The 15,850-nt window shown below is 42.4% G+C and overlaps 1 protein-coding gene across 1 annotated transcript in view; it reads left to right on the top strand.

The window, feature by feature from the left end:
- Positions 1-14,943, top strand: part of NCBP1 (nuclear cap binding protein subunit 1) — a 29,933-nt gene extending 14,990 nt beyond the window's left edge. Inside the window, exons 17-23 of the mRNA XM_050987404.1 lie at positions 868-970; positions 2,312-2,405; positions 4,883-4,986; positions 5,714-5,828; positions 10,945-11,088; positions 11,497-11,610; positions 12,490-14,943. Coding sequence (XP_050843361.1) covers positions 868-970; positions 2,312-2,405; positions 4,883-4,986; positions 5,714-5,828; positions 10,945-11,088; positions 11,497-11,610; positions 12,490-12,603 — 788 coding nt within the window. The 3' untranslated portion in view covers positions 12,604-14,943. The remainder of the gene's footprint in view (positions 1-867; positions 971-2,311; positions 2,406-4,882; positions 4,987-5,713; positions 5,829-10,944; positions 11,089-11,496; positions 11,611-12,489) is intronic.
- Positions 14,944-15,850: the final 907 nt, after the last annotated feature.

The following is a 15,850-nucleotide window of genomic DNA, read 5'->3' as shown; positions in this document are numbered from 1 at the left end:
TTTGCTTTCAGCTGTAGAGGGCAGTTCTGTAATTCAGTGCTTCTGCCCTAAGAGCTTCCCTCCCCTCAGGGCAGTCCCACTGCACATAAGACAGCCAGCCTACTGGCTGGCATGTTCCACAGAGAACAATATAAAAACGCACAGTGGCAGTACTCACATTCCCCTTTGTCTTGCAGCCACAGGCAGCACTCATTCCTAAAGCCTGAGTGTTTTATGGAGTGAGGGGTGTGAGAGAGTTAGAGGTGATCTAAACAATGGCGAATGCTTCATTATTTTCTATTTGCAAGGGTTCAGCTACAAGACACAACCATGATCTGGTGGATTTTTTTTCCCTGGGACCCACTGTCATGTTTCCTGATCTGCTTTGGGCGTTGCCCACTAATTAATGCTCTGCCATCTGACTGTCACCAGGGCACCTGACACCATTCACTATAGTAACCATATTTGCTGTACGTGCCTGGTGGACCCCTCCTATATCCTAAATGGTTGGCTTCTGTTTGTTAATGATCCTTACCTTCCCCCATTCCTCGCCCATGGCCCCATTTTTATGGCCTTCCTGCTGCAGTTTCCTTTGCTGACTTTCTGTGCTGCCATCAGTGCTGTCACATGTTGGTGGCGTGGCTGTGTCTCTGACAGAATTCCATGTTGGTGAAGAAGCTTTCTACACATCTTCTCCATGGCAAAATTGGAGCGTGAAACTGCACATTTTGTGGGAGTCTTTACTATCCCTTTGCTCTGCCCTGCAAAACTCTATTGATGGAACTTTTGTGAAATGAGCTAAAACCATAAGTTGTCTCTACAGCTGTATGAGTAGCTTACGTGCTTTACTTGAAGTATTTATTAGTTTCAACCTCAAATGACTTGCAGGTGAAGGATTTACTTTCAACCCTCTGAAAATAGAAGTCTTTGTTCAGACTCTGCTCCATCTAGCTGCAAAGTCTTTCAGCCACTCCTTCAGTGCCCTGGCAAAGTAAGTATAATATGTGCATTATTTTGGGGCTCACAGAACAGTTTAATTCTGACAGTGAAATGCATGATAAAAGAAGTGGAGTGCAAGCTGCAACAGTGTTGGTTGCAACTCCACAAAGCAGTATGACTTGGAGAGCTAATGACATTTCTTACTGAAGGAATGGTAGTGTAAATCCTAGATTATATAGATGTATTATACCTTATGAATGGAATTAGCAGAAATGTATACATTACAGTCATGTGATGTAAATGAGACGCGTTTGGAAAGTTACTTCATTTTTGTATTGCTTATTTGCTGATTATGGCAAAGAAAAAGGGACTCTCCCTATGTATCAGTTACTGGGTAGCTGCCATCACAATGTCTTGTTCTATGAATATGAATCTAGGACAATTATATTTGTATAAAATAAAGGAAAGAAAAAGAAAATATGAAGCTTCAAAACAGTCTGCTGTTCATTTCTTCTGTCTACCAAAGCAGAGTAAAATCCATCCTTAAAAGAGCTTGGAGTTCATCCCTTAAAGATATGCTAGAACTGCAAAGAATTTGGTGCACCATTTTTAGCAAAATTAGAATAACATTTTTAATTCTTTGTGGTTTGGAGTTGATTTTAAGTGGTTTTGTTACATGAAAGGTAGTCACATGCATCTTAATGAGTTATTTTTCTATCTGTTCCTAAAGATACATAAAACTACTGCAAAAACATGCACCTGGAAGCTCTACAGAGGCAATGTTGTTAAGAAGCTGCAGGTAGTAACCTGCTGTCAGGAGTAAAAGAGGCAGGGTGATTCAAATGCTCAGACCATGGTATTTTCTCTGCTGTACAACAGCAGTGGCAGCCAAGAGATCAAGACGAGCCTCTTATGCTTTACAGTTATATTACAATAAGCCAGGCTATGAATGCAGCATAGCAGTCAGAGTAACTGCTAAAATAGGTGCTTTTAGCAGCCTCTCCTTGGAAAAGAGGCACTTAGGATAAGTGCCTGGAGTTGCAGAAACACGCTAAGAGGAAGGTCTAAGGCTAAAAAGGCAGCAAATTTTGGTTCAGCTGTGTATAGATAGGCACGTGAAGCAGAAAAGTGCCTCCTGCTTTAGAAAGCCTGAGAAATGTAGCCTAGTTTCAGGAAGCAGGTTCACCACTAGCATGTAAGTTACTGTTAGGAGATGTCATTTCTGTGTAGACTATTTTAGCTCAGGATGATATTTTCCAGGGAACAGTTGTCTAAGAAATGCTGTAGATAGCCACATTGTTTTCCTTTGGCCAATGTAAACCACTTCCCTTATATCTGCTGCTCTTTTGACCTGGTCCCAGCCTATCCATTCACTACTTACTTCTATTAAAAGGTTTCATGAAGTCTTCAAAACACTTGCTGAAAGTGATGAGGGGAAGCTTCATGTTCTGAGAGTTGTATATGAGGTTTGGAAGAATCATCCACAGGTAAGAGGCTGGAATGTCAAGGATCTTTGAGTTTCAGCTCACAGAGGTCATATATGTATTAAAAATGTTTTATAGCCTTTAAAATTTGTCTGTTGTCATTCTAAGAAAAGTTTAGATTGTTTTTATTGTTGCTACTACTAAAATGAGGCTGAACATAGAATATATACCATTAGTGGTACTGCTTCTTTCTCAAGAAGAGTTCACTGTGAAAGAGCGAGGACTGTCATTAAAACTGAGATTCATACTGCGCTGGTTGTTGAGCAAGAGACTAACTTTTGCTGAAGCCGTGGTTTTGTTCAAAGTTGGTAAGCAACATAAATACATAAATTTAAACAAGATGTAGATCTCATATCAAAACAGACCACAATCCTAGAAATGTGGAAGCCTAGAGATTTTAGGTCTTGCTTGCTGCTTTTTTTTTTTTTCCCATAACAACTGCTAGTGGTAGCTGTCCAGTTATTACACAGAGCTCATGCTGGAGTCACTGTTGTGTGTGGGCAGGGTGAGTAGAGCTGCAGTAGTGGCTGTTCAGAACAGATCAGTCTGATAGTGCTGTGATAATGTTCACTCTTGAGCCAGAGGAGATAACACTGTAAAAGACCTACAAAAGATGTCTCAGTTGTTTAAACTGTTCAGTTTCTTCTCAGCAATTGTGTTTTACCTCAGCTGTCATTTTTCTATGAAGAGAAATCAATGAGGAACTCGGGCTGACCTTGCCTGCATTAGTTACTTCACGTATTCCTTGCTGGTTGGTTTGTGTTGCTGGAAAGTGAATTGTGCCTATCAGTTGCTCAGGACAGACTACAAGAAGTGATGCCACTGAGAACCAGGAGTAATCCATGCTAGACCTGCGGTCCATTCTCTAGTGGAAAAATGAGCATCTAGAAGATACCCGTGCAAGCTGTTACATCTCTTAAACATCATAAAAGGAGTATTTCAAAATATATCTATTTAACTTATTACCCAGTTTACTGACCTTGAAAATGTGACATTTACAGTCTTAGTTTTTGCTGCCATTTGACTGGATCAGTAGAAATTTCATTACTGCAATGTAATATCTGAATCAGCTTCCTCTTCATTCCTTTGTATCATAGCAATACCAATCTGAGATGGAGGTTTCAAACCTAAATAGACTAAGTAGTCATGTTAAATTTTAATTAATAAATCAAGATCCCTTTAAAAAATCTGAAGTGCAAAACTTAGGAAAGTCCCCTTTTTGTTGTTCTACTTAATCATGGAACTTCTCTTGCTTTTGATGCAATTCAGTGTTTTTTGCTTCTGATCAAGAACTTTTTTCTTATTCCCAAGTCCTCAACCTCCTTGTCACATGAAAGGAATGGTGCCTTCAGAGCAGGACACTTGTCCAGAGTCTATTTTCAGGATGTTCACCCTACTCCCATGTCTGTGGTAACATCCTTTGATTTGGTTCTGACCAACAGCGCTTATATGGCTTAAAGCACTAATGAGTGCTCTGTGCTGCAGATAGTGACTTAATGGCAGGAGCCAGTAGTCCCTGGACTTGAAAACAAGGTGGTGGTTGTAACTTCATAAAGATAAACTTAAACACTGAGATAAAATATTTTCTCAAAATCCTAGATGTGTGTTTTTTGGAAGACCAGGCTAAGTAATCAGAAATCCTTCCTGGCTATGCAGAAATACAAATAGCGCATAGGATACTATCCTGGGACTTGAAAGTTGAGTGCTGAGTCCTCTGTATGATTCATTCAGTTATTTTAATTTTCCTTCCTTAAAAGGAGCTTTGTTACACTTCCTCATTTGACAGCAGGTGGTTGTAAGGATAAATACAGTGCAGGCTGTGGTTCTTAGATACTGTGGCAATCAATCACATGAGTAACTAAGATAAGCCCTTTTTTCTGAACAGCTTGCATCTTCTTTAGTCAGTAACTCTTCTTTGCAGTTGCCTGCTAGATGGCTTGCAACTCCCTCAGAATCATGGCAGTGCCTGTAGCAAGTAAGCCTTTCCATGGACTCCACGATGCTCGTTCGTTCTGTCCTGAAATTAATGGGCCCTGTAGAGAAAAGCTTACTGTCATGTTTGAGGGCTGTTGCAGTTCAAGGAGAGTAGGCTAACAGCAGCTCCTTCATAATGGTGATCTGACAGGTGTGTGTGCTCTGGTTGGAGTACTTTTATGGCAAATACTAGCGCTTGTGTCTCTCAAGGCCTCAGTTCCAACTCTGATTTTTGTATTTTTTGCTTTTGTATGGGACTGTGTATGCTAACAAGGAGTGATACTTTCAGTAGTAGGCATGTTTGTTAACAAAGTTAGGATACTTTATGTAGTTGATACAGATCCCCACATTTGAAATGTTTTAAGCTAGACTACCCAATTTGTTAAAGTATTTGAAATTACTCAGTAATACCACTGATGTAGAGTTGCATCGAATCGTCTCTGGTTTTATCTGAGGATGGAATATTTTACACAGATTTTGTGTGTATTGTCTTTCATAAAATACAGATGATTGCTGTGCTTGTGGACAAGATGATTCGGACGCAAATTGTTGACTGTGCTGCAGTAGCAAACTGGATCTTTTCTTCAGAGCTGGCACATGATTTTACCAGGTAACAAGAACTTGGTTTGGGTTGTTATGTCTTTGATTTGCTATTTTAACTTGCCAGTACATAGTTCAATCTTTGAAAACTCAGTAGTGGAATAAAGTACAGTTGGCTTTTGCCCTTTCTACAAAATATGTACTTAAACACTTTTCTTTCTGAATTGGGGTACGAATGTTGGCATGACAGTGCAGGATTGCTGCTAGCATGTCATTTTGCTAGTAGTGTCTCAGCCTACTAGTAGTGTCTCAGCGGAGCTGTTCCTAGACAGAGTCTGTTGCTGTATGTTGTCATGCTGCTGGCTGGGCATGGTCCTGGCCCTTGGGGATCGTTCATAGCTTGTACCGCCACTGGTGCACTGCATACTGAGATCAGAAGAGCTGTTCGATCTGAGGAGCCAAGTTTGGTGTTAATATACCAAACTTGTTAGTACACACAAGAGTGTGTTAATACACACTTGCAGTGTGTACATGAAATAAAATTCTGACTCTGAAGTGTACTGCAACATATAGGCACTAACTACTGCAAATAGGCAAGAACTGACTGTTAAGATTTCTTGCGTTACAAATATGCTTTCTTGTATGCTGGGTGTTCATTCACTCTGGTAGATGTCACCTTAAGTGATATGTAGATTTTTTAATTCTCCCACTTATATTTTTCTGTTAAGAAATGACATTTATTTTCCTATTTTCAAGTAGTGTGTCATGCGGTGTTTTGAGCTGTGTATCTTTCCTAGGTTTTATATCTGGGAGATCTTACATTCCACAATCCGTAAGATGAATAAGCATGTCCTGAAGATTCACAAAGAACTGGAGGAGACCAAAGCAAGATTGGCCAGGCAGCACAAAAGAGTGAGTAATTTGTAAATTTTAAACCAAGTTATATAAGCCTGCATGCTCATGTGCAGACACACAGCTGGTTTTGGGAAGGAGTGAATACGTATGATTGTTCAGGAAGCATGTCTGCAGAGATGTGGTCAGCTGTAGCACTGAGATATCAAAAATCAGATGCATGTTCTTGGTCCTAGCTATAATTTAAGAATTTAGTAAAATCTTTTAAAGGAGTGTATATGTATTTGGTCTCTCACAAGTTTTTCTTCCAATATGAATATGTCTTCCACTTGCCTTCTAATCTGGATTCCAATTACATTATTAGAGAACAGTAAGAACAGTTACAAATTATTGATAGTAAGTTCTGTTAAAGAGTGCTCTTGTGGCTTCCATGCAGAAGTGCACAGAAACAGCTATTTGCAATTGTGAAGTTGTCTGTTACTGTTCTTCTGATGGATGCTGCTGGATTCTGACACTGTCATGGCGCTTCCTCCTTCCAGCTTATTTTCCTGAATACGGTTGCATGATCTTGCATTATTAAATACAGCAAACTGATGAGGAAGCAGCTGCTGTTGTGTTTGGTTGTCTCAAGTGGGCCAGTAAAATGGAGTGAGTGTCTTCATCTGTGGCAGCTGGAAAAGATAGGGCCTGAGGAAGCTTGGCTGAATGCAGTACTTAGTTATGACAGAATTAAGTCAGTTTATAAATATGCTGAATTGCAGAAAGCAAGAGAGAATTTCTGTGTTTATTTGAGGTCTGTAAGTGTGTTTACCTGCATAAAACCCTTAGCTATCTCCAAAATTTCGAATGAGGTTGGTGTCAAAATGTGACACAGAGCTTGGTGATGTTTTTGGAAGAAAGCTCCTCAAGTCAGTCATTTGTCCAGAAGCTTCTATAGAGATCACTAATAACTCTCAGCTTGCCAGTGTTGGTCCATCCCAGTGCCTTTATCTTGTTTCCTTCACTCACAGCAACAGCCATCCTGGTTGCCTCCTCAGTCTACATTGATGAGCAGTTAATAAATATCTGTGATTACAGAAGACTTAGGTGCAGTCATTGATCTTACTGTGAGGCAAAGAACTTCCCTGCATCTAAATATACCAGTGTTTTAATTTCTGTCCTTGTCTCTTGCTGCAGCTCTTTATTACTTAGTACTTTAAATGAGTATTGTGCCAGGAAGAAACATTTGTATGCAACAGTGAGTAGTTCTGCAGGCTGTTGCTCTGCTGCATGACCATTCCTTTTAGAGGAAGTATGTCTTCAAGTTTTGATTACCCCAGCATGAAGGGTGTTCCCTTACCATGGAATGAGTCCAATGCTTGCATGCTTTATCTTGGTCCTTCAGTGTTTTGAGTTCAGAGAACCTCTGTAGATGGCAAAAAGGCAAGTTCCTACAGAGAGAATAAAATTAAATTCTCACTTGTTCTGGTAAGTTTTCATTTTTTTATACTGATTCAGAGCTATACCTGCCTTATGGTTGTGAACTTTATTTCCTATTCTGTAGGTGAGTTAACACATTTATCCCAAGTTACACACGCTTCTTTTACAGGCATTTAAAGATTTGGGCTGGTAATTTATGGATGTTGTTGCACAGAAACAACTATATGATACTAAAGCAGTGTCTTGTGTTTGAATTTACCATAATCCATCGGATCCTGTCTTTCCTCCTATATGCCTTGTAGTCTTGTTTAAGACTTAGTCACCTGAGCTGGTTTTAAGGTATATTTTGTGGGTGGTGGTGGTGTTGTGTTATTTTTGATGCAGTGAAGCATGCCATATTCCTAGTTAGTAGATCAGTTTCTTTGCTGATCTTTTCTAGTCTTGAGAGTAGCCCTTTTAATCAAGAATATAGGGAGTACCCAGTTCAAAACACTGGCTCCAGTCTTCAGCCTTCCTGTTGTGCTAACTAGCTGGGTTTGAGTTCTTGCACCAAGTGCAGGAAAGAATTTGCACTAGGTGCATTATTTTTTAAAGCCCTGAGATTTCAGAACTCTTTGTTTAATTAATTGCCTGTCCTGCTGCAGTAGATACAATTTGAAAAAAATCTATGCCAGATTGTTTTTAAAAACAAAGTTGTTTGTTACCATGTAATGATAAAGTTAGCAGGCATATTACCTTTCATTGTGTTTCCCTTAATAAACTGTGAAATCATAGAATGGCCTGGGTTGGAAGGGACCTCGAAGATCACCTAGTTTTAAGCCCTTGCCATGAGCAGGGACACCTTCCACTAGGCCAACTTGCTCACAGCTCCATCCAGTCTGGCTTTAAACAGTCCCAGTGATGGGGCATCCTCAGCTTCTCTGGGCAGCCTGTGCCAGTGCCTCACCACTCTCACAGTAAAGAATTTCTTCCCTATTTCCTATCTAAACCTACTGTCTTTCCATTTAAGGTCATACATCCGTGTTCTACCACTGCACACTCATGTAATTAGTCCCTCTTTCTTGGAGGCTCCCTTCAGATACTGGAAGGCTGCAATTAGATCACCTCAGAGCCTGCTCTGCTACAGGCTGAACAAACTAAATTCTTGCAGCCTTTCATCGTAAGAGATGCTCCCTCCCTCTGATCATCTTGGTGTCTCTCCTCTGGACTCACTCCAGCAGTTCCATGTCCTCCCTGTGCTGGGACCCCAGAGCTGGATGCAGGGTTCCAGGTGGGCTCTGATCAGAGCAGAGCAGAGGGGCAGAATCCCCTCCCTCCCCTGCTGCCCATGCTGCTTTGGATGCAGCCCAGGACACGTTTGGCTCTCTGGGCTGGGAGTGCCCATGGCTGGGTCATGTCCAGCCTCTCACCCAGCAGCACCCCCAAGTCCTTCTCACAGGGCTGCTCTCCACCTGCTCATCCCCAGCCTGTCCCCTGATACTGGGAGTTGTCCTGACCCAGGTGCAGCACCTTGAACTTGGCCCTGTTGATTCTCATGAGATTCCTATGGGCCCCTTCTTGAGCTTGTGCAGAACCCTCTGGATGGCATCCTGTCCTTCAGAAGTCTCAGCAGCACCACTCAGTTTGGTGTCATCTGCAAACTTGATAAGGGTGCACTTGACTGCTTTGTTTGTGTCATTAATCAAGATAACACTGGTCCCAGTACAAACCCCTGGGCAACACCACCGGTCACTGATGTCCCACTGACTGGAACTCAGATTTGTTGACCACTACTCTCTGGATGCTACCGATTTCTTATCCATGTAACAGTTCACCCATCAAATCCATCTCTCTCCATTTTTGAGGGAAGGATGTTGTGGAGGACCATGTCAAAGTCCTGATAAATTACATCTGCTGCCCTTCCCTTGTCCACAAGTGGAGTCACTCCATCACAGAAGGCCTGAAGGTTGGTCAGGCAGGACTTGCCCTTGGTGAAGCCATGCTGGCTGTCCCAAATCACCTCCATGTGCTTTAGCACGGCTTCCAGCAGATTCCGTTCCATGATCTTCCCAGTCACAGAGGTGACACTCACAGGTCAGTTGTTCCAGGGGTGCTCCTTTCTACCATTTTTAAAGATGAGTACAATGTTTTCCCTTTTCCAGTCACCTGGGACTTCACCTGACAGCCACAGCTTTTCAAATGTCTTGGAGAGTGGTTTGGCAGCTACATCAGCTGCTTGCTTTAGGACTCTGGGATGCATCTCATTGGCTCCTGTAGATTTTTAGGCTCTTGAGGTGGCCATGAACCTGATTTTTACTTAGAGTGGGAGAGACTTTGCTCCCACAGTCCCTATCCTGCTGTTTGTCCACTGGAGATGTGAGAAGAGGGGTTACCATTGAAGATGGCATGAAAAGAAGTTCTTTTGAAGAAGCTTGAGTTCCTCAGCCTCCTCCTCATTTGTTGTTACCAGTGTACCAGCATTGTCTGCCAGGGGACACACCTTCTTTGACTTCCCTTTTCTGGCTGGCATACCTTCCTGTTTTTCCTTGTGTCCTTTGCCAGGTTCAGTTCCAGCTTTGCCTTGGCCTTCCCCACCCCGACTGTGCTCTTCCCAGGTTACGTGTCCTCGTTGCCACTACTTCTCCATTTGATGATTTCCTTTTAGTTTAACCAGCGGTGCCCTGCTGAGCCATGTCAATCTCCTGCCTTCCTTGTCTGATTCCTTGCTCCTGGGAAGTGCAAGCTCTTTCTCTCTTGGAGATTTGCCAGCTCTGTTTCTCTCCTTTGTCCCTGAGGGCAGTCTCCCAGGCAGTCTCATTGACTATGTCTCTGAAAAGCTGAAAGTCTGCTTTCCTAAAATTCAGGGGCCTCTCTTGACTCCTTTCCCAATCCATATTCTTCAGGACTGTGAATTCCACCAAGGCATGATCACTGCCTCCTAGGTTGACATTCCCCATTAGCCCCCACGTGTTGGTGACCAACAGATCCAGGTGACACTTCCCCTATTGTAGGGCTCTCTACTTCCTGCAACAGGAATTTATCCTCCATGCATTTCAGGAATCTCAAGGATTGCCTACAGCTGATTTCCAGCCTGTGCAGGGGTGGTTGAAGTCCCCCAGCAGCACCAGAGCCCGTGAGTGTGGTGCCTCCAGCAGCTGGAGAAGGAAGGCTCCATCCGCGGTCTCTGCTTGTTGGGAGCGAGTCACTGACACCAGCCAAAGGCTCCCTGTGCTGCCTGGGCTGGGATCCTCACCTGCCAGTTCACACTTGCTCATGGCTGTTCTTCAGACACTCTTCACACTCAATCCAACTCTTAATGGGGAATCCCTCTGTGTCTCTTTCTTCCAATGTCCCTTCTGAACAGCCTGTGGCCATTGTTAGTCACACTCCAGTCGTGGGATCCATCCCACTGAGTTTCAGGAGTGACAACAAAGTCATAGCTGTCCAGCAGCACAGTGGCTTCCAACTCCTCCTCTAATCTGCCCATGCTGTGTGCCCTGGTGTAGGGGTACGTCAGCTGGGCTGTCAGCTACAGCACCTTCCTGGAGGAAAATACCTGGATTCTGATAAGTCTCTATGCTTGCTCTAGTATCTCTGAAATCTTGGTAATTTTTCTTCAGGGCTTTCCCATATTAGCATTTTTCCTTCCAATTTTTTATCCAGAATTGTGTGCTGCTCTTCAGTTGTTCTGCAGATGTTTTCACATGTGGAACTGGAGGGCATTAATGGTATCCACGCCTGCCAAATTACTGGTTAAGTCCTGTGTTGTCATTTACAGCGAGACAGTGATGATGATGATGATGATGATGACCGAAGCACCGATCGGGAAGATGGACCACTAGAAGAGCAGATAGAGCGCTTGCAGGAAAAAGTAGAGTCAGCCCAGAGTGAGCAGAAGAATCTTTTTCTTGTTATATTCCAGGTAATGATGGTCAAAGTCTCTTCTACGTTTAGATTTCAAAGTTTCTACATTTAGATTTATAAGCTTTCAGCATCACTACTATCTTAAGCATTTTCTTGGAATAAGAATATAGGAAGGGGTTGATGACTTTACCATGGGTTAGTTAGAGTCAATCCAGATCATCCCTTTGCAAACCAGTTTGAAACAGGATCTGATGAGTTTTAAGTGCATAGGAGTAGAGGAGTTCTGCTAGCACACAATTTCCTGAACAACCAGAAGGTAACTGGTTTATTTTCATACTAAATTCAGTATTTGCCAAGCAAAGTAATTATTCAAATTTCTGACACCCAGATCCTCTTACCTTAGGTTAGGACTCTTCTTTAATTTGATGAGACTGAATAAGTTTGGATTTTTTCTCCTCTACTGCAGCGTTTCATTATGTTGTTAACGGAGCACTTAGTGCGCTGCGAGACTGGTGGAATTGATGTATTTACACCTTGGTACAAGAGCTGTATAGAGAGGTTGCAGCAGATCTTCCTGCAGGTAAGTTTCATTTCTCAGTTTGGAATGGTGTTGGCGGGGCCATGCTTCATTGGGAAAGCTCGGTTGATGGAGGGCTGAGGCTCCCCGAGAGTAGCAGTAGGTGGCAGCAGCACATTTTCCCCAGAGGCTGGTGTGGGGCCAGCTCACAGCTCTCTGGCTCTGGCCAAATCTCTGCCGCAGTCTGGTGGAGTGACTGATCCTGAGTGGAGAATTTCCTCACTGTAAGCGTACTGCAAAAATATTTCAAGATGTGGTTATGAATTTCACCAACTTCCCCTTAACTGTATTTTTGGTAAGGGCAAAGAATGCTAAAATAGACATGTTTTAAATAAGTGAATTAAAATATTGCAGGATTCCTTTTAGTGAAGTGTGTTAATATCTATGAAAGATGATTTTTGAATATTTGGCACTGTATTAAATCAGTTAATAAACATAGGTGGCTGGATGAAAGTGATTAGTTACAGGAGGGTATACCTGTGTGAGCACAAGATATGTTGAAGAATGGAAGCAGTGGTGTAATTCTCCCATGGGATGAATCCTCCTCTGGTAGTAGATGTGTCTTCAGAGGAAAGGAAATACCATGATTCTCCCAAGATACCTGCAGTGGCATTGGATCCTGTGCACAGCTTGGGGTCCATGAGTGAGGAGTTACAGGGAGCACAAGGCAGGAATTCAGTGCAGGCTTCGTTCTTGCAGTCAGCAGTGCCTCTACATTGTGCTTTTCTTTTCCATGGCTGCTATGGTGTGGAAATTAGATGTGCTAAACAATTCAGATAAGAACATTTGTGGTTCTTACATATCTTGACTTCTCTGCCTATTCCGATATAAATGTAAAAACAGTAAACATATGTGGTTTGTTTTTGTTTTTTTATTTGCCAGCACCACCAGATAATCCAGCAGTACATGGTGACGCTAGAGAACCTCCTGTTTACAGCTGAACTGGACCACCACATTCTGGCTGTGTTTCAGCAGTTCTGTGCTCTGCAGGCCTGAGGGATCATCCATGGACAGAGTCTTGTCTGCAGGACTTTAGTGAAATTTAATTTTTTTTAATGGCAAAACTTAACATGGGGATGGAAGAATTTTTTTAACTAAAACTGGCTTTCATGTGCTCCTATATAAAACATGAGTGTTCTAAAAAACCAAACTGTGTAAGCATTGTAAGCCTTAAAAGTTATGACTAATAGGGGATATTTGTGAAGTATTTTGTTTTTTAATTTAGTTTGACTTTTCTCTTCATAATGGTAATTTTATTTCTCCCCTCTTGCCTGCATAAAAATAAAAATCAGGCACACTTCTCCCCCCAAAATATTTTTAACCTCACAACAAAAAAGCCAACCCCAAGCAATTGAATTTGTTACCTCTGCTTGTCCCTTAAATCAAATTATTGCAGAAATGTGGAACAATTCGTCATGTTTTGTGAGTATGAAAGGGGATACACCTTCTCAGTGAGCAGTGGGATAAGTTCTCTAGTATACAACATAGGAAAAGTGTCTTAATTTTGGGCATGTGAAACACATTTTCAAAGTAGCATAGAGCATACAAATTTGTTTTATTTCCAAGCCAGATAGATTTTCACAGTTTAAAGGAACATACAGTACAATTGATATATGTTTTTATAATTGTATTTGTCTAGTGTCTTCTTACAGTATCTATTAACAGTCAGTAGAGAAACTTCATGGACCACTTCTGAAAAATGCAATTCTTTTTGCATTGTGGTCAAGAAATCATGAACTGCTCTTGGCAGCAGTCTTCACTGATAAATAGAGACAGAAAGCAAGAGTTGGTGTGGAACAAACTTCTGACTTCCATGCTGCAAGCCTTACTTGGGTGTTGGGAGCTCCAGCTCCAGATGCCCCAGACAGTGCTGAGCTTGTTTTTTGTTTCAGCCTGTAACTCATTGGACTGTCACATTTGCGCTGGGCTGGGCCTGCAGGATGTCAGAAGTCTTTCTGTTAGTGACAGTGATGAACCAAGTGCTCTCACCTCATCTGGCATGGCAACAACTGTTGCATCTGCTAGGCTTCCCTCGCTTTAAAACGTGACAGCAGCACATTGCTCCCATGTCTTGAGAAGTGTTTTAATGCTGAATTAAGTGATACATTACAGGAGGCTTAGACTGAGAACACAACTGAAAATAGAGCAGTCTTAGTTTTGTGTTAGGCTGGTAACATAAGATACGTAAGAGCCAAACCAGAATGTTCTGTACCACAGTGAGCAGTGGTGAACAGCAGAGACACTGCCTTAGGTGCTCAGGTCCAACAGCATGCAGGGGGCTTCCTAGCTGCTTATGGTCTCTTCATTTTGCAGGTGAATGTTTTAAAGAATTTCATACCCAGTGCTGTTTAGTTTTAGCTTAGGAAATTACGTGCTTTGAGTAACTTTGTTCCTGTACAAGTTATTTTTTTTAGGTATTATACCTAGAAATTAATTTCATCTGTACATTGACCAGTGACCTCCTGAATAAGCAAGGAGGGTAAAAAATTGAACATTTTGCTTTGACTGTTTATCTGATTTTTGTGTGTGGCCTGTAGCAACCCTATATATCCTCATAGACTTAGATCTGTTACTTCTACTTTTTCTGCTTGCCCTTTCTGACTTGACTGATTTCCCCCTCCCCCCCCCGCCATTCTTTCAGGGTGTATTGTTATTTGTTGTAAATTTGCTTTATGCAAGGATTTTGTCAGTCATGCACGGACTTATGCTTCAGATACTTCTGTGTTAATGTTCTTCAGTAATCAAATAGGGTTTCTTGGGTTTTTTTTTTGTTTGTTTTTAGGAAGCATTTAATACTTTAAAGGTTTTAAATGGAGTTTAATAGTTTTTTCACTGGCTTGGGTCAGTATCAGTTCTGATATTAACTAATGGTGAGAGTTCTGACTATAAATGTGGCTTCTGTAAAACTGGTAATGCAGTTAGAACTTGCAAACCTGTAACTTTCTTTGAGCCTTGACAAATACTGATGCTGGGGATACAGTTGCAAATGCTTAAGTGTAATCCTGTGTTTTAAAACCAAATAGCAATGTCTTTCAAAACTGATTTAACTTCCAATCATGCCAAGCTTTGAGCATGGGATTTGAGTGCATTTCTTGAGTCTGTTGGACACCTTCACCTTCTTTTAGGTGCAATGGTGTATACCTGACTTGACTAGGAAATTGGCTGGATCTGTAGGAAAGAGTGAAATACTTATGTAGTGATACCAGCAGCTAACTGGAGAAACTTGGAACTGCTGAAATATGAAGTGGTGGATGGTGTAAAGATGCTGTAGAAATGTGGTGTGGTTGGAAAAAAATGCACACATAAAGACAAAAATAAATGAAGGTGAAGAAGGTTGCTGCTGAGTGTTTGTCCAATCTCTTTTGGGGACACTGAGAAGGAAAGTAGTTGTGCTGGGTTATGCTGCTATTAAATGCAGAGGAGTGTGGAGCCGTTTTGTTGCCCAGTGCTGGTACCCTGACTTAACACACAAGCCTTCACCTCCTTGCACTACAGCTGGTCTAACACACTCCCCCTCCTGCAGCCGTGTGAGGCAAACATATGTGCTGCTAGGTACAAGGAGGTGCTGATGTAGAAATGCTCCTTCTCCCTTGCCACCTCTTGTCCTCCGGGAAGGGGAGGTGCTGCCTCAGGAGGTCAGGAGGGTGTGGGCTGGTGGTGCTTGCTGTGGGCTAGGGCAGATGCTGCAGTAGTCAGTGACCACCTCCATCTGCCCCGGAGAGGAGTTTAAGAGCCCAAGACAACACTGGATTGTGAATCCATGACAAGAAGGACTACCTCCAAAAGCCCTGCTGGGACCTGCCTCCCTCCTCTAGCCAAGTCCCTGTGCCACTTTCTTAGGTCTTGCAAGGCCTTAAATCCTTCTCTGCTTGGTGGGCAGGTAGGTTTCTGCATAGCTGCAGAGGAGAACATTGAAAAAGTGAAGACCTATGATTGGAAGCATCATGTGCCCTTCCCAGGCATCTTGTCTCCTCTAACAAAACCACAGAGTCAATTAGGTTGGAAAAGACCTCTGAGGTTGTCAAATCCAACCTGTGACTGAACATCACCATGTCAACTAGCCCAGGGCATGACCATGTCCACACCTCCAGAGATGGTGACCTCACCATCTCCCTGGGAAATCCGTTCCAAAGTTCAGTCACCCCTTCTGTAAAGAAATCTTCCTGATGTCTGACCTAAACTTCCCCTAGGGCAGCTTGAGGCCACATATGCTCTTGTCCTGACACTGGTTGCCTGGAAGAAG

Source organism: Serinus canaria, chromosome Z (genome assembly GCF_022539315.1).
Source record: "Serinus canaria isolate serCan28SL12 chromosome Z, serCan2020, whole genome shotgun sequence".
NCBI lineage: Eukaryota > Metazoa > Chordata > Aves > Passeriformes > Fringillidae > Serinus > Serinus canaria.
The sequence above is the reverse complement of the archived record's forward strand: the minus strand, read 5'-3'. Positions and strand labels throughout refer to the sequence as shown.